A 23,496-nucleotide genomic window follows, 5' to 3' on the forward strand; every position below is an offset into this window, starting at 1 on the left:
ATATATTATACATATATAAACAAATATAATAAATATACAAACAAAAAAACCATCCCAGAGTATAATACTTCACCATTGATAGTTCAACTTCAAACTTCACAGACATATATACAAATTGAAATGAATAAAGCACACGCAAAAACCAACTTTTAAGTCATTTTGGACAGTGTAAAGGCATCTGGGCCAACAGATGCTCTCTGATGCGTCCATATGCATCCTGGATGTGCCCAGGAAGTGCATTCCCGGCCTGTGGATGCAGCATCCAAAAGCACCAGAGCACCAGAACGCATCAGCATCCGGATGTTTTGGGAGATAATCGGTAATCTGAGGAAATAAACAATAGAATTACTAAGGTGGTTGAGTCAGCGACTTGAGAAGCCCACCAATACCATTAAACATTTTGACAAATTTGATCTGCCTTTTGTATTACTTTTTTCTTGTTCATATCCTTCAGTTGTGCTTTCACATATATTTTCCTTTGTACATATTCAACATGTCTCTTGTTTATCATGTATATTGCTGTTACGTCTAGTGAGCTGATGCAATCAGCTGGTTGTATTTTCAATCCTTGTATCGTGAGCTAGTTGTTCAAGCTGTCATGTTTGCTTTGGCAATGCAATCTTATTCCTTTTTTGTGTAATCACTCCTTGCACTGCTCTTTATTTTCCTTGTAATAATTTTGCTTTGTTCAATACAACAAAAAAAATCGATCCAAAACCAAGAGTATCAGGAACACCAGGCTACTTTTGCCAACTTGAGTAGCTTAAAGTTTATTAGATAGAATACAGGGTAGGCATGTTGCCTTGATAATTACATAATAACCAAAAACAGTGAAATGATAAGTGGTCAGACAAAAAATAATACCTAAATATCTCCTCTCCACTGCACATAAATTAGATATAATTAAAATAATAAACAGGGGATGAAGAAAATCCTATGGAAAGTAGGGTAATAAAATTTCTCAATAGGCTTCCAGTTAGCTCTTCATTGAAACTGTCTGCATTAGTTTCCCAGATATCAGTTTTTAAACCTGACACTTCGGCTGATTCCAGTTCTAATACCAGTAGTTTCACCCCCATATGGTCCTTCAGACTTTTTGATATCACGAACTTGTCCCTTGCGACGAATAACTGCTTTTTCGTGCTTCAACTACAGAAATACAATCAACAAATTTAACAATTTGTCAAAGAATTTAACAATTTGTATTGTTCTTAAATACCAAGAACTTGAAATGATCTAGCAGTTACCATGATGTATTACCAAAACCAATCATTCATGTTAGCAAAATTCATCCAGAACAAAGAGCAGAAGAAGTGTATATTTTTCATAAATAAATTTATGAAGTGTCGAGGACGGCTAAGACAAATTCTAGATTTACAAACCTTGTATTTCTTCCTTGGATTCTTTGTAAGCTTCTTACGATGTGGAGTCAACCCCTTGTTCTTCTCCATCTGCACGGAAGCAACATCGTTAGTTTAATAGTGTAAGGACATGTTATTCTTAGATATGCAAAATTCATACCACATACCTGATATGTTATGTGCCGTTTTCCATCCAATTCCTCTTCAGCAGACGGAAATGTAGGTTTCCTGCAAAAGAAACATATAACTACAACTCATAGCAGTGTTCCAAAGCTAGCTGATTTGTTCATTTAGCATTATCAAACCTTAAAGAATATACCTTGAATATGTCTCATCTTTGGCTGCAAGCTTTGCACCCCTCTGTTGTTTCACCTCCCGATAAAACTCATCTTCAGATCCCTCAAGATCATCATTTCCTGTTTTGTTAGAAACACCATCAGGGGATGGTGATTTCCCATATGCGAGTGTTTCATGCCGTCTCCTCCTCTCTCCAAGATCCTCTTTCTCAGGCAAGTCGTCATCACCAGAAATTAACTGGAAAAATGCATTTCCACTATTTTTATCATTCAACATTGTAAATTTATGTGGGAACTCGCAATGAAAGAACTAAATCAAAATATTGTTAGATAACAAATACCAAAAACTAAGCCAATAGCTCAAATTCAGTGAAATGAAATGTTCAACACAATCTTCTAAATTATTTTGTGTCCTAACCCTCCAAGCAATACACTGTAAATCTACATATGCATGTCACATGTCGAATTTGACTGGCACTACCAGTCTCTTAGCCCCAGTCATTATTCTGTATCATGTATTTTAAGAACCTTCGCATTCAACGTATCAATGTAATTCCCAGATTATACTTCTGCACAGACAAAGGAACATTTATTGCCTTATGCTGTTCAATAATAAGATTTTCTCTAAGATTGTCATTTATGGTGGCCAATTCAACTTCCTGTTCATCCTTTTAAAACCTTAAGATATTAGCCCGCAACACTTAGATCCAGTATAATCAGTTTTCACAATGTACTTCAAATCCTGAACATGGAAAGAGAGATATGACTGGCATTTGACCTTTCTAAAAGCTTAAGGAAAACTCAGAATTCTATCCTGTGAGGTGCAATGACAGTATTTATATCTTAAATATGTTACACAATGGTAATTGCTTGATATTATTCAAAGAATGAATAGGCAATTACGTTAGCAATGCTTCCTAAAGAAACAACCAATAACTGAAGACTAAATTAGAACTATTTAAATTTTAAACAGACTTATATTACATAATTGACAATTAGATAAATAGATATGCAATTTTTATTCTAATACCCTTAGTTACCGGTTTGAGTTCGATTCAAAATACGGGTTCGAAGAACTGGTTTGCTGTTACGGTAAAATTTTGGAAAAGGTTTTCGGTTTGTTCTTACAAAAACATGTAAAAAAAATTATTTTTTATTTTTTAAATTATATATATATATATATATATATATGAAGCATAGAAGCATAGAGTATCACAAAATCATATGATTTAATCATTTAAACCATAGTTTAAAATAATTGCGATATACCAGCAATATCGCAGTATTTCGCGGATTCAAAGTGACCCCGTTATAAACGACAAATATATCGGCAATGATATATTCAAAGATATCACTCAAAAAAAAACGCAATTAATCGCCATTAAATGCAAAATTCTTGCAAATATAGCAGTTTTCTTTCTGGTCAACGAACATCCACGTCATCATGAAAAAGATGGGATTTTTAGGTTGTACCTCGATACCGTAAAGTAACTTCTTTGGCGCATAAAGACGAATTCATAAGTTCTTGTTGCTGCCATTTTCCAAAATATCTAAGAGACAAAGCGGAGCACTTCACAAACATTTCTCAGAGGAGCACTTCACAAACATTTCTCAGAGGAGCACTTCTCAAAAGTGGAGCATTTCTCAGAGACTATCATCGCTCATTTCTCAGAGACTATCATCGCTCATTTCTCAGAGACTATCATCGCTCATTTCTCAGAGACAACCATCGTTGGAAGTTGGAGCATTTTGCAGAGCAGCGATTCTGCACACAGGTATGAACAGATTTTAAGCTTTATTAAATTTATATTGTGTAATACACATGCTAGTTTAGGATTTAGTATTTGCTAAAAAATTATTATGTTTAAACTTTAAAGTTAAAACTTATAGTTATTGTGTTTATATTTAATAAAAAATTATACCGTATTAATTTATTAAACTGTGTAAAATTTTAATATTTAGTAAAATTTTATTCTGTGCTTTTTTCTTAGAATTTTTTATATTGTTCATAACTTCATTGTGTTTAATTTAATAAATATAATTTCTAAATTTATATTGTTTATTAAATTTATAATTGTAAATGTATATTAGATCATTAAATTATATATATTCATAAATTCATATTGCTTTAAAAATTGTTAAAAATTATGGTTGATATCGAACTTATTAAATTTATGATTGTTCATTCTTATACTTGCACGAGTGTAGACTTTAAGAGTCAGTGCAGTACCTAATACCTATAGAAATAGGATAACTATTGGTGGTGGTAGAGGTAAGCACCCTTTATGGAAACATGGGATCCCAAGGCTAATCAATGGACATGTCGAATGTATCCATTGTCATAAGCATATGACTTCAAGCATAAGCCGACTGAAATACCATCTTGCGAAGATTCCATGCAATGATATTACACCGTGTGAAGTATGTTTGGAAGAGGTTCAAAGAGAGGCTTTGTCAAGCCTACAAAAATATGCACAAAAGAAGGTAGAAAAAAAGAGGATAATTGAGGCCATGGCAGCCCCAATGGGGACTTTTAATTCTATTGGATCACAATCAAGTGGAGAGGGTTCTTCTTCTATTGGGCCTCAGATACGAGGATCGAGAAGTACAAGGGGATCTCTAGCAAACTTTTGGGTTCCACGTAACACTCTTTGTGCTTAACTCGGCTTTCTAGGCATTGCATGGAACAAAGAGATGCATGAGAAGACAAAGGTGGCAATTACAATATTTTGAATCCACAATGATATTCCCTTCAATGCTTTATGTTATCCATATTGGGATCAAGTGGTAACTTCCATTTCTTTGTCTGGTAAAGGGTTCAAGCCCCCAACTCCCTATGAGGTGAGTGGGCCGTTGTTAAATGACGAGGTAAGAAATATTCATCAGCTTGTGGAAGAGCAAAGAAAAGTTTGGGAATAGAAAGGTTGCACTATTATATCTTATGGATGGGCAAATGGTAGGAATAGGATGCTCATCAACTTTATAGTTGCTTCAAGGGGGTAGTTGGTATTTCTAACATCAGTTAATGCCTCTAATCAAGTAAAAAATGCAAAAAAATTGTGTAACATGTTGGATGAGGTGGTAATAGCAGTGGAAGTGGCTAATGTCATCCAGATTGTGACTGATAATGCAGTTGCGTATGTGGCAGCTATAGACTTCTAATGGAGAGACATCCCACATTGTTTTGGAGCCCTTGTGCCACCCATTGTCTTGACTTGCTTCTTGAGGATCTAGGGAAACTGAGCTGGGTGGAGAAAGTGGTTGAAGATGGAAGGAATATTGCAAAGTACATCTACAATCATACATGGGTCTTGAGTCTTATGAGAGAGCAAACTAGTGGTAAGGATCTTGTATGAGCAAGGGACACGCTTTGCTACTAATTTTCTAAATTTGCAAACCATATATGAGACATTGCTAGACCTCAAGCGCATGTTTCTTGATAGGAAATGGTTAGAGTCTTTATGCCAGGAAGCCTGAAGCAGAGAAGACTAGGAGGATTGTGTTTGATGATAGCTTTAAAAAGCTAATGGAGGCAACACTCAGTAAGTTTTCAAGTCTTCATTGATGATTTAGTATTTAATTTAAAATATTTTCATTGGCTGACTTTTGTATGTTTTATTATGCCCAAGTGTCAGAACTGTTGGTGAAGGTTCTACAAATTGTGGATGGGGATTAAAACCCCATGGGGTTTTTATATGAGGCCATAGATAGGGCAAAGAGGCCATTCAGGACTTGTATAGGTCAAATGAGACCAAATATAGAACCATATGGAACATCATTGATCGTAGGTGGAATCGACAACTCCACCAACACATTCATAGAACTGCCTACTTCTTGAACCCCAAGTACTATTTCTCCAACACTTTTAAAGCAGATGCGGAGGTTCAAATTGGCTTGGACACGTGTTCGAAGACTGGTTGTTGATATGGGCCTCCGAGACCTCGTACTTGATGAGTTGCAAAGCTACAAGAGGGAAGAGGGGCCATTGTTTTCTTCTCCTAATTGCAAACGTAGGAGATACACCTTGCAGCCAAGTAGAAAAGAACATGTGTTTAATTTTATCATACCATTTATTTCACTTGTGAAGTTTATTGGAAGTTTTACCCATTTATTTCACTTGTGAAGTTTATTGGAAGTTTTACCACATCATAAATGTTTTTCAATCCTTGCAGATCTGTGGTGGGAAGATTATAGTGCCACAATGCCTAATCTTCAACAGCTTGCCATTGAATGTTATTGCAGCCTTGTAGTGCTTTTCGTTGCGAGAGAAATTGGAGTACTTTTCAAAACATACATACAAAGAAACGTAATAGGTTGACTCAAAAGCGCCTGAATGACTTGGTTTATGTGAAGTACAATCTTCTATTGCACAAGAAGGTGAAAGGGCAAGCTTCACATGAAGCACTAGACTTGGATGACATTGATCCATATTCAACTGATTGGATTGCTCCTCCTAATAGTGAGGATGCGGATATTGGCGAACCCTTATTGACAAATGAGCAACTAGCTGAGTTTGAGAGAGAAGTAGATGAGTGGGATGCAGCTGTGGCAGCACGTGAGGAGGAACATGAGCTTGGACATACATCAAAAGCTTTTGTTGAGCGTGAGACACCTGTTGAGGATGTTGCCACAGCAACTACTTCAACACCACCCACCCAATAGCAACGATCTCTTTTGAATTTTACTCATAGACGCAATTTAGGAGTGCTACTTTCAGTTTTCATTGATACTAAAACTTGAACTTAATATGTTTTCAGAAGTAATAGTTTCATAGAGTTTGACTTCTATGTATCAAACTATTTATGTTTAGAATCTTATATGTTGTACTTGTTTTTGGTATAAGATTCTAGCAGTATGTTAATCTACTAAGTTCCTCTTGTTATGAATTACTGTTTAACTCAAAACTTTGAATGATATGTGGTGGATATCACAAATTATTATATATTCTACAAATTTGGTGTGTATGTATGCATTTTTAAGAATGTTTTAAGAACTTTAATATTTTCAAATGTTCAATAAAAGTGTCAATTTATTGCTGAGTTTTTGCCGATTCCGAGTTTTTCAAAAATCTTGGGCCGGTCGAGATATTGTCGATATCGAGTTTTTATACCATGATTTAAACAACAAAAACACCATAGGCATAAACTTTAAACATTTAAGTTGAAATCATAGCATCATGAATCAAGATCATACCGTCATGTATTTCATTTTTCACATTCAACATCAAAGATTCAAAACATAAAAATTAAATTATAATCCATGAATCATAACGGCAGTTCAATATAGCTAACAATCCAATCTTCCAACTCCACCTTGCACAAACTTACTTTTGCTCAATCACGTATTTGAACACCACAAATGATGTTAGAAGCCAAAAAAAGAAAACCTATTTACATTCACTCTTTAAGGCTGCAGAACTCAAAACAATATCAAATTTGTTATTAAAAAAAGTCTTGAAAGTCGTCCATCACCAGAAATTCACCTGAGTTTGCACCAAATTCAATCTGGGCAGCTGAAACTCGCATGGGTTTGAATTCCTGGACTGTGGGTTCAAACCAGCCCCAAGGAAATCGAACCCTGTTCGAACCTAGGCCAAACCAGACCAGTATTTCAAACTGGTTCGAACCCAGGCAGGCTTCTGGGGGCAAAACAACAAACTTAGGTAACTAAGCTAATACCCTCTCTTAACAGTCCATCTGTCAATTATATCAAGTTGCCCCCTTAATTTAACAAACTTATTTGGACCCAAACACTTGGTGAGGATGTCTACAATGTATTATCTAATCATCGGTTGGAACATTCTAAAGTTGCACTGATCCATCTTCTTCAAGCTCGTGGATGTAATGACAATGGAACTCAACAAGCTTGTTCGCTCATGGAAGACTGGACTTTTGGCAAACTTGAGCATCCCTTGATTGTCAAAAAATAGAGGTGAGGAACCTGCTTGAGACATATGCATATCACAAAAAGCATTCTTCAAAGTCAAACTGTCTCACAAGTTGCTTTCAAATTAAAAATTCCCCAATATTGTCCTTCAGTTGAGGAAAGAGCTACTATCTATTGTTTCTTGCTAGCCCATGTGACTACTACTATTCCTAGACTAAAGACATACCCGGATGTAGACTTCCTATCATCAATCGGAGCTGCCAAATCTGAGTTTGTGAAATGCTAATTGTACAAAACCGGAGGCATGGATCCCAATGCACAGAAAAGCAGAGGCAAAGGAGAAACTATAGAGACAAAGGAGAAACTTTAAAGGAAATCATTGTGCTTGCAGAAGACACAAATAGCGGGTGATACAAGCTCAGACACACCTCACTTTGCAAATGATGGTGTTATTGTCATTGATGTCAAAGGTTTGAATGAAATTGTCGTTGATGGATTAATAAGTGTGCATTACAATGAAACATATATCGAACGATTGAAACCAACATTGAATCTGTACTATAAGTGATATAAAGGATACTCAGCAAAGATATCAGAACTTGTATAGTCAAACAGTTTGAAGGATATAAATTCACTCCAATTCTTTAACTCTACAGGATGTTATTCCTAACAAAATGCATTGATAAGACTAAACAAAATTATTCCTATGATAGGACTAAACAGAACTACAGTCAGAATATTCATCAGATTTCAAGAACAGCATTGATTCCTCAGGAGGAGGATACATGGGAATTTGTATTCAAAAGTATATTAACCAGCGAGTATGTAATCTACAGCAGATAGACAACCAATGAGACATCAGTCTATATTGAAGATAGTAATATAAACACAAAGCATAAAAATTCAGTTTGTAAGATATAAAGATGTATGTAAGTGGAATGAGAAGATTATGCAGTCAACAACAGTAGATGTGAAGAAAGCAGAGAATGTATGAAAAGTAATAATCAGATTGAATGCTCAACACCCAGACTGAGTCAACCTTCATGAACCCGATATTAATAGATGCATAATCAGTGAGCAGAAGGAATCAATATTTGACTTCAAATTTGAAGGAATAATGCACGTACGCAAACAACGATATATATAATGGAGGAAATAAGAGACTGATGAAGACAAAGGAAAAAGCCCAAACAAGCAAACACTGAAAGTATACGCAGACCTGTAGAATGAACTTTGGTAACCATTGTGCAAGTCTCAAGAACATGGCAACACTGTATATGTTGAGACCAAATAGTATAAGACAGTAAGACATATTAGTGCCGTTATATTTCCAGATTTCCTCACTTATAAAGGTTACGATGAATAATATTCAAGCATCATTGACGGCAAAACTAAATGTTAAAAGAGTCATAATAAGAGCAGATCAAACCAGGAGCGACATGTTTAGTGATTAGAGCATGGAAGTCTGCCGACAAGGAGAAGAATAACGATAGCAGACCAGATGTTTGACTACTGCCACAAATTGATAAAGAGCAATGATCTGTAAGCAACAACTCAAATATAGAGCAGCGGTGTTCAAATTTGCGAAAACAAAAAAGAGCCCGATAAAATATATTGTGAACCCACAGCATATATGTGAAGCGATTGATGAAGAAAAAAATAACGATACAGCATGAGTGGAAAATGTTTTATTTATCCAGACACATCGTATATACTCACCATACAAAAGGGAGGACAAAGAAAACAATAAGATGAAGGCAGTTTTAAGTAATAACAAAAATGATTCAGAGATACCATGCGAATTCACAGGACAACATATGTTGGAAGACATTGTAAACCATAGTACAGATATGGCCTCTGGCAAAAATCTCCTCTGAGGGCATCCTTGTAGCTCTCTGCACAGCCTTATGGTAAAGGCATCATTCACCTTTACGAACTCCTCATAGCTCTTCTCTTCTCAAGTTGCAGACAAGGGTAAAAGTCATAGACTTTTGTGGTTTCATCAAAATCTTCAATGCACGACAAGCCTGGCCATAGATGATGCGTTGCCATAACATTTATGAGATACGAAGACATGTAGAATTGTTCGAATGCCTTGGCCTAATTCATCCAGCTGGTCAATTCGTCACATATAATTTGTGCCCAATCAATATACTGGCCATCAGCACCAACTGCTTGCACCAAAAAGAAATGGCGTTCAATAAAATTGAGGACATCCTCATATCCTTTTAGTCACAGCAGTAGGGCGAGGATATCCACTATATGTCTCTTTAGACTAGTTCCAAACAGAGTCTTAGGAACCTTACTCTTCTTGCTCTTTGGTGGCTGGAACTAGGTCGCCAGGATATCTCCTCACCACGGTGTACTTTTCATTATACATGGAGGCAGACGATCTGAAATCAATATCACAATATCCGGCTCTGTCTAGGATCCCAAATGCGCTTTACATAAGACCTCTATCGAATGTGAGGAGGACAGAGTTGTTAGGCATTTTGATATGCTTAGTGCTCGCATCATATCTAGCAATACATTCTCGAACTAATTATGGCACTTAAACCCCCATCAAGAGCCCATCGGCTTCCACCAGCCCACTCTGTCTAAGCTTCTACATTATAGGTTGAATAGGTTGTGATTTCAACCTCCTATGCAAATCTCTAAAATTGTAGAATCTACAGGATGAATCGGTGTAATTCTTGAGCTTTCTCTCTAGACCAAGGAATTTATCACTACCACCAATCCTTCCTAACATTCGCTATACAACACATAAAGCAAGAGAAATCACATTTAGCATGAAAAATGTGCCCTTTGCAAGATGAAGTGAACTCACCAAGAATTCGATTTGATTGAATTTGAATCCGATCGTTGGGCATGGGATTTCTCGCATCACACAAGTGAAGAGAGACCATCAACTTTAAACGTCCTTTCATGGTGTAACAATCGGATTTACCATAACTAAAGTAGGTTAACAGCTCCAAGTGATGTCATTCAACTCAGATTTACCTTGACTAGGAGACTGTACAGTAAGTTTTGACCTTTGAGCTTTGGCACAGCAGAGAAGCCACTTTTTTGATTCTCCTTCATACCGGCTTTCGGAGGAGTAGCCAATCCTTTACTTTTCTGCAATACTCCTTTTCACTACTTTCCTGACAAGCTTAACACTTGACCATTTTCCCTTTGTCGGGATTGCACCACTTGAGGTGCTTTTCCAAAACTAGAGAAATGTGTTTCCTTCTTTTTCAAAAATGCTTTATAATTGAGGTGCTTTTCCGAAACTAGAGAAGTGTGTTTCCTTCTTTTCCAAAAATGCTTTATAATTGGTTACTTTTCCATTGGAGTAGCATAAAACAAGAATTTACGAAAGAATATTCACTTCCGCTATGTTAGTGTTTTAAAATGTTATGCTCCAAATTATCCCGATGAGAACAGAATACATCTAAGGGTACCTACTTCCCATCTACAACATACACTTTCAAACACCGGGCCAACTATAAGGCTAGACCCTTCTTCTACTTCAAGCTCTGCAAAACCTAGGCAAGTTAGCTCAGATTCATTTATATGGTACCAGTTGTTCAAAAGCATACACTAGAATCTAACAAAGCAGATAAAACCCTTATTTCTCCTATACTCATGCAATGACAAAGATATGCAGTAGCAAATTGCAATTCAATGAAATCCACAAGCTTAGTAAGGGCATCCTTTTCAACTCTTCAACATGAAAGGGAAAAGATTTTGATTAATGATGTTGAATATCAGCACAACCCAAGTATGCTACAGCAAACACATGCAATCTCCTAGCTGATCAGTCCCTTATCCATTGGGCATATGCTAAGTCAAAACATACAAATGGATACCTAAGATATACTCATATATTCAGATATCTGATCTATCCATTCACCTTGTAAACAGACATCTATGTTCATAAAAACTCTCATACTTATCGTAATATCCTTCTGGTGAAACTTGCAACCCTGTCAAGGTAAATAAGCATTTACTAGGCTCTTTGTTCCAATAGCAAACCTATCCAGACATACAACCTTAAGGGATTGCTAATGAGTTTAATCTCTTTGTTCTTAGACACAAAACGTTGCAGACAATAGAGGAAAAGGAGAGAAGAATCAAAATGAAGCTTTGTATTCATCTCCTTGAAAACAATACATCATGGTATATGCCAAAACTTAGAATATACACAACAAACGACTGCGTAATCTATTGCTTACAAGAAACTACAACTGTTGTTCATAACAGAGAAATATGCTGAAGAAAATGGTATCACAGTCATGACAGAAATTTCAACCTAACTAGAACCATCCTCATGGTATCAGAGCAGTGAAAAACGTCCAAGAAACTAGAACCCTATGGTCTCACAATAAAAATTGGAACCCCTACAATGAGAGAGAAAGAGAAAGATATAGGAAAGGAAGAAGTGGGATCTGATATGGAAGTGACATGTGTCCACTTGAATCTTCATTCTTTTTTGTTGCAAAGCATCTCTCTTCTCTCTACAACTGAAATCAGATAGGAATCTCATCATTGTTATGTAACAAACTTGAAATATCTCTTCCTAATGATGGAAAACCCTTGCTCTGATAAAATATCAAGTATACATCTGAAATGATGATAAAACCTTCACTAAACTGACTTGGAGGTGAGAAAATCCGTCACTAACTGCATCCCTACTGCCTCTAGCGTTCACCCAATTCACTATCTTGCTAAAAATCAAATCTGAACTGCCTTCACTGAATGACGTTGAAAAATAGGCCCTTGGTACAAAACTCTAAATTACTCAAACAAATGGCTTCCTGTGCAGAAATAAACCTCAAATACAATAAGTTCTCTCTCTCCTAGTTCCAACGGTTTATGATAGTCCTATATTCGCTTACCAAGAATGCCCAGAATCTTCAATTGAAAATCAGGTCCTAGCATGACCCACAAGACTACATTTCTTTTGGAAAAAAATTAAATCCTCCTAAAGTTGAAACTTTAGAATATAACTTCAAAAGATTTAAAATAACCCTGCACATGCCTTTTTAAGGAAATAATAAAAATCTTATTTTTGCATTTTGAAAATTTTTCCCTCAATTACCAATCTGGGTCAAACTACTTTGACTTTCCTATGCCACATGGCAGCACGCCATTCGTCAGTTTTGCATCATCCACCACCTAGGTGCCATGTGGCACCCTCTGATTGATCTACAGATTCACCACTTGTCACCTAACACGCTGCCACGTGTCACCATTTCACCATGTCATCATCTGTTGGGCGCACCTGCCACATCATCGCCACGTAATGCTTCCTGATTGGTCGATTGGACTACCGTTTCCACCCAGGCCCACTGCCACACGTATCTTCGCTTTCTCGCATTCCTTAATGTCCGAGCATCTTCATTTTGCGAATTTATGATAGTCGTCTGATCTGTCACATGACACAATCTGGTGCACTTGATCTACTCATTGCCACGTCACCTCCTAGTGTCACATGTCAGCATCTTGCATTCTCGCATCCTAGTCATCTTCATGCCACGTCACTTGCGAGAATGTGACATCATGCCACATGTCTTCTTTATCACGTCACCATGCTTCGTTATGTGTGCCATGTCATCAGCGCCATGCCATCACTCCTCAAAATTTGTACCAGGTGTCACCTCATGATTTTCCATCCTGCTGCCATGTATCTGTTCTTGGTTCATTGGGTTGGTCATGTTTGCCACATCGACATCTTGTTTTGCGCATGTGGTTCAAAATTATCTTATAGTTCCCTCTAACTGGCCGCAGGCCCCACACGAGAAGCCTTTGGTTTCCAAAAGCACCGTGTCTTAATAGACAACATATAAAGTGAGTAGTGTTATATTTAAACAATTGAAAACAATGTCGGCTACCCAATGTGGGATTAAACTCTTCTCATTAATCCTACACTCCATCCTCCTTCCGACTTGTCACTAAATGGCACTGTATTTACATCCTGGAAAAGCAAGTTCGAAGGGGAATTCGTTGTAAATCTCCACCAAAATTATCATCATCAATACATTCCTTTGCTACAGCCATGGGCTGCTCAGACTTCACGTTTGTGCTCTTAGTACATCAGAACAAAACAAGACTGCAGAGGGGCAATTGAAAAAGCTTGGTTAATCTCCTGCTTGGCGGCGCTTATAACATTCTCCATGAAGACTATAATTCTTATGAGTGAACAAGCACACCTCCTCTTGATACGCACTCCTCCCTTTACCATGCACAATAACCCACTTTAGATATAAAACTCGAAGAAACATTTGACTTTCAATCCTTCGCATAAATTGTATTTGGCAGAGCACTGAACAGGCATCTAAAAATATGGCAAGTTATCAGATCCTTGAGCATCCTTCGCAGGTCAAAAAATTTGTTCCATTGGGTCATTGCTCCCTTTTTGGCAACAAAGACAAGATGTAAAGTCGAAACACAAAGAAATGTTGCGGTTTCCAAAGGATGTAAATGCAATAATGGTGAGGGTGGCACTAACACATAATCAAATCAATCTCTCCCAAAAAGTTTTGATTGCGAGAAACTGTCGACTCTGTCACTGAGGTCGAACACATTTGAGGTGGATTCGAATGGTTTCCTAGAAAAGCTTTAAACGTTAAAGGTGCTTGACCTTAGCAACACGCCCATCAAATTATTGACAAAGACCATCGACGAGATGAAGAATGCCCTCTATCTCCAACTTTCAAAAAAAAAAAAAAAATACATATCAAGGTGATCCCTAGTCGAATAGATGAGTTGAGTTCAATGCAGCTTCTAGATCTGTCTTTCTTCCCCATGAAGAGCATTCCGTCCATGATAAACAAGTTGAGAAGTATCTAAATTCTCAAGCTAGCTCATTGTAATGATTTGGAATTTGTTTCATCAAACATATTGAGGCCGACTAGTTTGGGGAAGCTTACCATGCAAATTCTTTCAAATGATTAATCGTGAGAGGGATAAATTCAAAACAATTACTGTGAAAGCTTTAGAATCTAAGTGCTTAGCAAACACATGTCCATACAACAATTGATTTTACTGATTTGAGTTTATCAAATTTAGGTGGTGATATTTCACGAAAGTTTCATTTTGTCAAATTTGGTCATCTCAGTGAAAAATCCATCGGTGGTATCCACACCTTGATTGTTGCTTCAACATAAAATTTGTGGTTCCTTAGTAGGAGGTATTGAAACATCAATGTCATCTTGCTTTAACTTATTCACTCCCTCAAACAAAAGCACACGATGTAGTGACATCACTTCCTTCCTGAGGCTGAAAACCATTTGACTAATCACTTTTTTATGATAAAATAACCATCATGGCCCTTTTTATATGTTCAATTCCCTTTTTACTGATCACTTCGTGTATAATCTCACAAGGTTATTTTATCATAAAAAATAACGTACACACGCTAGAGCTCATAATGATAACAATCAATATAATCCTTTCATTCAAAATTTTCAATCCCCAATATCTTATTGTCCTGATGAATCCAGGCCCCCCCCCCCCAAAGTGGGTCCAGCTAAAAAGTAAAATTCAAACCCAAACACTTGACAACTCGAACTGGCCTATTGGACCTGCCATACTAATCAACATCAAAATCGACTGTTGAAGAATTAAAATTTAACTCAATTTTCAACCTTCTACAAACTGTCAATTTCACGCCAAGGGGTCCTCTAACTAGCCTTAAAAACTAACTAAAACAAGTAACCGGGCCCTGAAATCTAACATACTAATTCTTTGTTCAACAATCTCTTACCCTGTCAGATCTCGTGTCATGACGACACCTAGGTCAAAAGATATTGACCGTCAAAGTTGTCTTCTTAGAACTGCCTACAAGCAAAAATGTTAGAAAACCATAAATTGCATCCAATTTTGGCTTCGAAAATAGGTCAAACTAACACTTAGGGGCACGAAAACTGGGGAATTGGTTCATTGTCACGAGGAGAGTATAAATCTATGATTAGGGCTCATGACGAATAACTAGGCAAATTTGGCGAACGGTCAAAGTGGGCTACTTGGATTTGCGGAACTGGGAACACTGGCAGAAAAACGATTTTTGCGAACGGAATGGACTTGGGAAAGTGTGCAGATGGATTCATCAAGACTTGTAAACTGGCACACTTCAAGAATTTTCAGAGTAGAATACAATGGTACAATCCATTTGATCTCACCTATCACGGATTTAGAGTTATGACATCTCGAATAGGGGTACTAATCAATCTGCACTTTGACACCAGTAAAACTTTACAAATTGCATATGGAATCGCATTCGAAAAGTGATCGAACAGATTCGTCATAACCTCAAATCTAAAACATAACAAGTCTCTGACCTCTAGAATGCCATGCAAAAGGAATTTTCTCATTTCGGTCAACTAGGTCACAGTCACAACTGGTCAAACAAGGCCTCCTAGAATTTTGAACAATTTATATCAGCATGACAACAATAAACAACCAACTTTGACGGATTCAAATCCTAGTCAAAACATGTCGAAACGACTTGAAATCTGAAACATAGGTTCTCTAATATGCATACTAAACACTCCCAAAGCGACGAGTCATGAAACATTAATGGGTGTGAGGTATTCACATGCAAACTAGGCTTCCTGTCGTTGTTTGACAATTAGGCAAAAAAAATGCTGAGCTAAACACTACTCGAAACGGAACTTCACAGAATGACTCGGAATGGCAATTTATCTTCACAAGATGCATGGACATACTGAATGCAAGGTGATAGAAACATTAAACACCTCTTAGGCCTCAAGATGAAAGCTAGTATTCATGCTTTAAAAGCGCTCATAAGCCTCAAAAGCTTGTCGTGGTACTCAAATCGGGAAGGCAGTTTTGAGTCCCAACACACTAAAAGATATACTCCAAGTTTGCTTTGTCGAAAAAGTGGCTTATAAGGTGCTCTTCCAACAGAGAAGTAGTTGAAGTAGTGCAACTCTAACATAGATCAAATTTAACTAAACCTTGCTCATCTGAATGCATTTCTGGCTTGATCCTGCTTTAAGCTTCTTCAAAGGATGAAATCTTCAGATGTATACCTTATGCACTTGAACAAACTTGCTCTTTCGGAAAAACAAGGTTGCAGGTACTCCGACACACTGAAGATGACCAAATTCCAAAATGGCTATTTGTGCCTTTAAGACACTCCACAGATTGTGATTTCTCACACAAGATGTCCTCAAGTGCCTCTAGAATGAAAAACTTCACATGTGAAGCTCATGAAATAGCTAGTTCGCACCTTCGGAGAAGTGCCTTTTGGGTGCTCCATGGTTGGAAATGCAATCGCAAAGGTGATTTACCGACAATGTAATACTTCGTCATTTCTAGCTTTAGGGCTTTACAAATGGTTTTGCCTTACTAGAAATCCCTCCAAATACTTTTAGGACGTAGAAATCCGCCTTCATATTTCATAGAATGTGCTTTTGGAAAATGGAAAAATTAGCTCCGTAGGGCACTAGGAGTTGCTTGTTTCTGACACTATTAACAGTTGGACCCTTTTCTTCATCTTCAAGAAGCCTTAGGACTTTGTCTTGTTCGAGCAACTTGATATGGACTCCCAGAATGCATTCTCATTATTTCCATCACCCAAAAATGGCTTCTAGTTCCTCTATTGGAAAAGAGGGTTCTAGCTACTCCTCTGGGATGGGGAACAGTCACAGAGATGCAACTCCGACATAGTCTTAAGACTAAGTCATTCTTCATTTCTGGAACAAACTAGGGAATCCTCTGCCTTAGATAGATTGCTCTAAACATCTCCATCTTGTATTCCTTCAACACTTTGCTTCTGGATACTGTCTTTCTTTCCATGTCGAGAACTCACTACATGAGCTTCACTTTTGGTAGAGTAGGCAAACAAGTGTTTTTCCGAAAAGAAGCACAGTTAGGTAATTTTGATGACCCAACATGAGATTTAGCTTCCTTCTCATCTGGGAAGACTCTCTACAACATTCCCAGCCAATCCTCAGTCACCTAAAAGGCAAATGCACACTTGATATGTATGAATCCCGCATGAAGGATCGGAGGAGAAAGCAAATCAGTGAAATCCGAAATCACACTTAGGCAAGCTTAAGGCAATTGATGAGAAGAGAGCTTAGAAGCAACCTACACTTGGACTTAGACATATTGCATTAATCTTGACTCCAAGCTAGAAGCTTAAAAGGGGGAGATTAAAACTCTGGGAACATACTTTAGCAAGGGCACAAAGTTCAAACTCGGTAACTCTTCACATGCAACAAAGGCAAACAATCAATCGGGCAATTGGATGCTTTTCCATCAAAATAAGCTCATATTTATAACCCCCATTCACACAATGTTTCCCAAATGCAACTCCACTTAAGAAACCTCACCAACACAACATCATTTTATAGCATTATTATAATGAAGTGCTATTATAATAATGAGCCTTTTAATAAAAAATTAATAAATATGAACCCATGCAATAAATAACCCCATCCAATGCAAGTGATGACCAACTGCTAGCACCACCATAGTCACTGCCAAATATGGCAACTGCCCGAATTAGACTTCCAAAAATAGTAAGTCCACAACTGCGACCCCCAGATCACCCTGTCAACTCAAGAGCGTCACAATAATGAACTGACTCAATCAACTACAGGAGCTCGCCAAAAATGGGAACATTACAAGTTCGATAACAAAGATGACCTTCTCTATAGACAGAGACACACTAAGGACAATTGTAAAACCCTCCAAAACTATTGCAGATGAGCAGGATGTATGATTTGAAGTTTACAAAGCATCATTTTTTCAAAAAAATGGTAAAAATTGTAAAACAGGAACACCTGTCATAAAATCCCACACGAATTTTGCACATTACATAAATCAAAAATGATTTCTGAGGAGAAAAACCAATGAAAACCCAACACAATTATTAAGGTGAAAAATCAAAAATTAAACACAATTTTTTAGGGAAAAATCAAACAAACCCAAACAGAAGCGGAGATACAAATCAGTGAATAAAAAAAGCCATTTTCTAGGGAAAAACGGTAAAACCCAACTGAAATTTTTTACAGGGAAAAAATCATAAAAATCTCTTAAGATAGTTTGAGTAAGAAATTATTAAAACCCTCCCAAAAATTTTAAGGAAAAAAATTAATGAATTATAAGAAGCCATAGAGCCCTCCTGAACAGCAACACTAACCAAGGTAAACATGAGCAAACCTATAACCAAACCCTAGACGGGTTTAAGGCTGTAAAACCCAAAACAGAAAACCCTGTTGGCGGATTAGGATTTCAGCCACAAGAGCATAAGATAAAAGAACAGAACCCAAAATCCGTCGAAATTCGCAGACCAACAATCGTTTTGTTTGTGTCTGCAATGGCCTCTGAAAAATGCAGCGTAGGAGGAAGATAAAAATCGATGACTTGGTATGGAAGTCGCAGACCTTAGACCAGAAAAAGAAAATATCAAGCGCTGGAAAGATGTCACAGGTCAAATGCCAGAAACTTGTAGACTCTTTGGAGGCACTAGTTGGAGGAAAGCGTCAAAACTGTGAAAGATTTGTCATGTGGCCAAGGAAATGTCAAATAGAAATGGGGCACATTTTGAGATTGAACTTTCTGCCAGTACCAGCCAAAAACAACTTAACTCCCCAAACATGGTGTCCTACAACTTGACAAAATAAACTGCTGACTAGGCAGAAATCCCGCGCCTTGGATGCTAAAATTGTGGGGTCGTTTTTTTCTCTATGGCTGCAGGTTTGATGTAGCCAAAAAAATGACAAGGCACCGAAAAAATAGGCAGAAAGATTGCTAAGTTGGCGATGAAAACAGGAACCACAGAAATGCTGAGAAACCTGAAAAAATTGACTGCCAAAAGCTGGACTGTGCTAGCCTTGCAGAAAAAAATAACAAATACCTCTGCTCGAAAAAATGGACCCACAAGCTGCCCAAAGAACAAAGGTCACCAGTTTTGGATTTTAAGTTTTCCTAATGTGTGGAAACACAAATTATAGAAAAACTAAAATTGGATGCCCATTGATTTTGCAGTAAAAACACTAATTAGGTTATTGCACAGAATGCGAAATAATGAAACATATATTTCTAATTTTCACCTCGAGAAATTCATCCCCAAAATTTTCCTACTCTTCAAAACTCAGAAAAATACCTCACACATTTTTTTATTTTCATTAAAAATTCAAAAAACTAATTTCTGGAAAGAATTCCAGATCAGAAGAGGCTACAAATTTTTGATTAAAAAAATTACCAGATTTTTTAAAACCCCATCGACCTGCTCTGATACCATGAAATTGTTCAAAATGGAATTAATATTTGCATTAACAACACACTCTTAAATAGAGATTACAAATGCTAATAATAGTGTCAACAAAAAACAAAGTTGTCTAAATAAAGAAAGCATCAAAATAAAGAACTAAATAGGCACACTGAATAGGAACGCCTAAATGACCATTACCTAAGGTTCTAGAAGAGCGGGCTAAATATAAGAAGAACCTAAGATGCTAAAAATATTCTAATAAGCACAAGGCACTAGCGATGCTTGCAGATTTCAAGAACCTAGTATAACATTGCTGACAATAAAATGCCATTGTAAGTGAGACAAATAAACAAAGTATGGGTCCACCATAAGTCCATGTTAGACTTGTCTAACCAGTGGCTCGCTGAGTACTCTTTGAGTCCGAATCTGCAAACTATGGGTGCATCATCAAGACCACAAGACACTAGCGAAGCTTGCAGATTGCAAGAACCTTCCTGACAATTCAAGAAGCCCTCTTCGGATATGTGAGAACCATGGGATAAGTGAAGATGAAATGATTAGCAGACTCAAAAGTTGACAAGATAAATTGATTATGGTACAACCAATGGAATCAAAATAATATCAACAGTCACAGGTTTCTCCACCAATAAACAACTGCAATCATAAAACACTAACAAATGTTGTAGAAAAAAACATAAAACATTAGCATGGTGTCGTGTAATTGCCATGAGACAAAAAAACTAAAAGATAAACATATTGTCGTGGAATCGCCATGAGACCAAAAAAAACTAAAAGATAAACATATTGTCGTGGAATTGCCATGAGACCAACAATAAAGACACAAAGGCGTGAATCGAGACAAAAAGAGACTAGAGATTCAGCCTAAACTTTTTAACAAGCCAAAATTACTTGAAGGATTTAATTAATTTCTAAACATGAATTCAAAGGAAAACTATTCAAACCCAACCATGATTTAGATCCAATCTGAGACAAACTCAGAAGTGTAAATCAAGTTGAACAAGTACCATTATACACTCAACACTAACTGAACACCATATTGGAAACAGAAGAGCATTAGTATTAAGGATTGGCTTTGTTAATCTCTGATCAGCGAAGCTCATATAGCTCCAAGCAAATTTTACACTGAATACTATAATCATTTGCCATTCGTGAATCAAATGCTATGATACTTTGATTCCTCCACAAATGGAATCACCTAATTATATGCAGACACCAAGGCTATCAGCACAACTTAATGTCAACAATATCTAACTGGTAGACTCATTATTCTCAGCCCATAGACTGCTAAATCAAATTTGTTCAAGAATTTGAGGAGTGTGCCCTTTCCCCTTTCTATAAAAGGACCTTAAGGTAATCTGCAAAGACCTCGAATATCAATTTTATTGCTCAGTTCCTCTACAGCTACAATGGTATTCTAAGAGTTCACTATGAACAACTGATACCAAAATCATAATAGTTCTTGAATAAAATAATTAGGAAATGGATAGAGTCCTCCCAAAATCAAGGCTGCCAAATTTCAAGGCCAACCCAAGAATACATGTTTCATAGCCACACTCATGATCAGAATTCAACTTCAGAAGGGGCATGGCAAGGTGCATGCCTATTAGCAAGCATCTACAACTAAACTAACTATTTCAATATTCATTAACCCACTTATTATGCCATCCAGCCCATTTAAGTAAAAACTAAAATCCATTCCACCACTCAATCACTCCTAATCAACTCACATATGTACAAGTGTGCACTCACATGGACACAAGTTTCAATCATTTAAGTTAAAAATGCAATCACAAGAGAACTTGGCAGAGTGACTACCATTCTACTAGGCCCAAAAATAATGTACAAGAACACCCTTAATGTCAAGGCAATACAATCCAATAGTTCACTAAGATCTCCATTATAGTTGGAACACCTTATAATCAAGGAAAATTTTGTTTTCCCTCTAGGGTTAACAGAGATTACTTGCATACATAAGTAAGGTACTCAATAATGGATAGAAAGATAGCTACATACAGGTTTCTCCATACAAGCGTCTCATTCAAGAGAGAAGTGCATAGATATAGTGTTCGAGGGGATGTGAGGCGAACCATCGCATCCGGATAACTTCCTCGGACGGACCAACCGTCTAACTACCCGTTTTCCCAACAACAAAATTATCCTATTGTTCATTGAGAAGGCCAATATTTCAATCAACCAAGATGACCATTGTCTAGTTTTATCACACAACCACGAAGCTCTATCCCTACAAGGGTGATTTACACAACTCACAAAGGCCTCAAATTAATGAAGTCATTCTTGTCACGACCTAACACACGTTGAACTCGGGACTAAACAAAATTCTTACACAAGAATCATAACTTGATTTCACGTGAGGTACAAAATCCACTATTGACGTAAATATTTGCTACACAAAACATCAAACACAATTGTCAAGCACACATATGCATTGCAAAACAAAACTAACAAGAACACAAATGTGCAATGTAAAGCATAACTAACAAGAACACAAATGCACATGAATTTCATTTGTAGGCTAACAAAACCAAGCATTTACATCAACATATCCATCAAATTGTATCAAAATCAGTATCCTACTTAAAACCTTCTTGAAGCCTTCCCTGAATCCCTTCTTAAAGCCCTTTTCGTTACTTTCATTACCAATGCGCATAAATTCAAACGCCTTCAACAAGGCCACTACTATTTATGCAATCCACCCAACTCTTACTCCTTGGACCCTATTGGTCAATTAGGGCAGTTTATTAAAATCTTCAAATGAAACATTCAAAATGTTTCTACTTCGAAGGAATTATTTCATTTCAAGACTCCTCATTTGATGCAAATTTTGGCTGCACTTGATGGGTCAATACCTTGTGAATGTGATCTAGTAGGTGATTTTATATATACCAGCGCACACAACCATCTCCACACCTATTTACTCTCATCTGTGTCATTTCTATGTGCAGGTTTCCATTTGCCTTCCCTGCTTTTTGGTTAAAATCTTAGTTACTCTTGTTCACCCCTAGATCCTGTTGAACCAGCTTGGGTACAAATTGGTACCTGGTCCTGGTCCAATTCGCCCGTTGGTTCAGGCAAGGTTCAAAATCAAGGTCCCTTCAACCTTGTTGAATGTCAGAATAGACCATGGCGAACCATGCCCAAACAGGTCAAAGAAAGCACGAACTTCAACAAACTAAAACCTGCAAACGTCATTCAAGTGACATTTTTTTGCAAAATTTATAAAGTTTTGACATCCTTGACCCTAAAAGGTGCAAATGAAAACCTTATATTGGCTTCAAATTCTCATTGCTGGGTCAAGTAATGCCAAAGAAGAAGAAGAATATTAACAATTTTTTAATCCATTAGTTGAACCTGAAAAAATGATACTTGAACTTGCTGTTGTGATTTAATTTTAATGTTTTGAATCTTTGATATTGAACTCGAAGCATATGATGGTATGATCACGATTCATGATGCTATGGTTACAAGTTTTAATGTTTATGGTGTTTTTGTTGTTTAAATCATATGAGTTTATAATATCACTTAAGAACATGGTACCTCCAGTATGATCCCATTTGGGAGACAACAGACTTCCCTTCAACTGCTATGAACTTGAGGTTCCTTTGGAAATGCCCTCAGAAAATTTGAATTCTTCAAGATTGGCACCCCAATAACCATTGACCCCTATGGTATCTCTACATAT

The 23,496-nt window shown here is 37.0% G+C and overlaps 1 protein-coding gene across 2 annotated transcripts in view; it reads right to left on the bottom strand.

Annotated features, from left to right (window-relative positions):
* Positions 1-726: 726 nt before the first annotated feature.
* Positions 727-23,496, bottom strand: part of EMB2777 (Sas10/U3 ribonucleoprotein (Utp) family protein) — an 84,606-nt gene continuing 61,836 nt past the window's right edge. For both annotated transcript variants that reach the window (XM_089795353.1, XM_089795352.1), the window contains 4 exons: positions 1,681-1,895; positions 1,529-1,589; positions 1,383-1,451; positions 727-1,149 (listed from right to left, as the gene is read on the bottom strand). In XM_089795353.1, the coding sequence (XP_089651479.1) occupies positions 1,018-1,149; positions 1,383-1,451; positions 1,529-1,589; positions 1,681-1,895 (477 nt within the window). In that variant the 3' untranslated portion in view covers positions 727-1,017. The remainder of the gene's footprint in view (positions 1,150-1,382; positions 1,452-1,528; positions 1,590-1,680; positions 1,896-23,496) is intronic.

This window comes from Cupressus sempervirens, chromosome 8 (assembly GCF_028749045.1).
Source record: "Cupressus sempervirens isolate cs-2001-9-10 chromosome 8, ASM2874904v1, whole genome shotgun sequence".
In the NCBI taxonomy this organism is placed as follows: domain Eukaryota; kingdom Viridiplantae; phylum Streptophyta; class Pinopsida; order Cupressales; family Cupressaceae; genus Cupressus; species Cupressus sempervirens.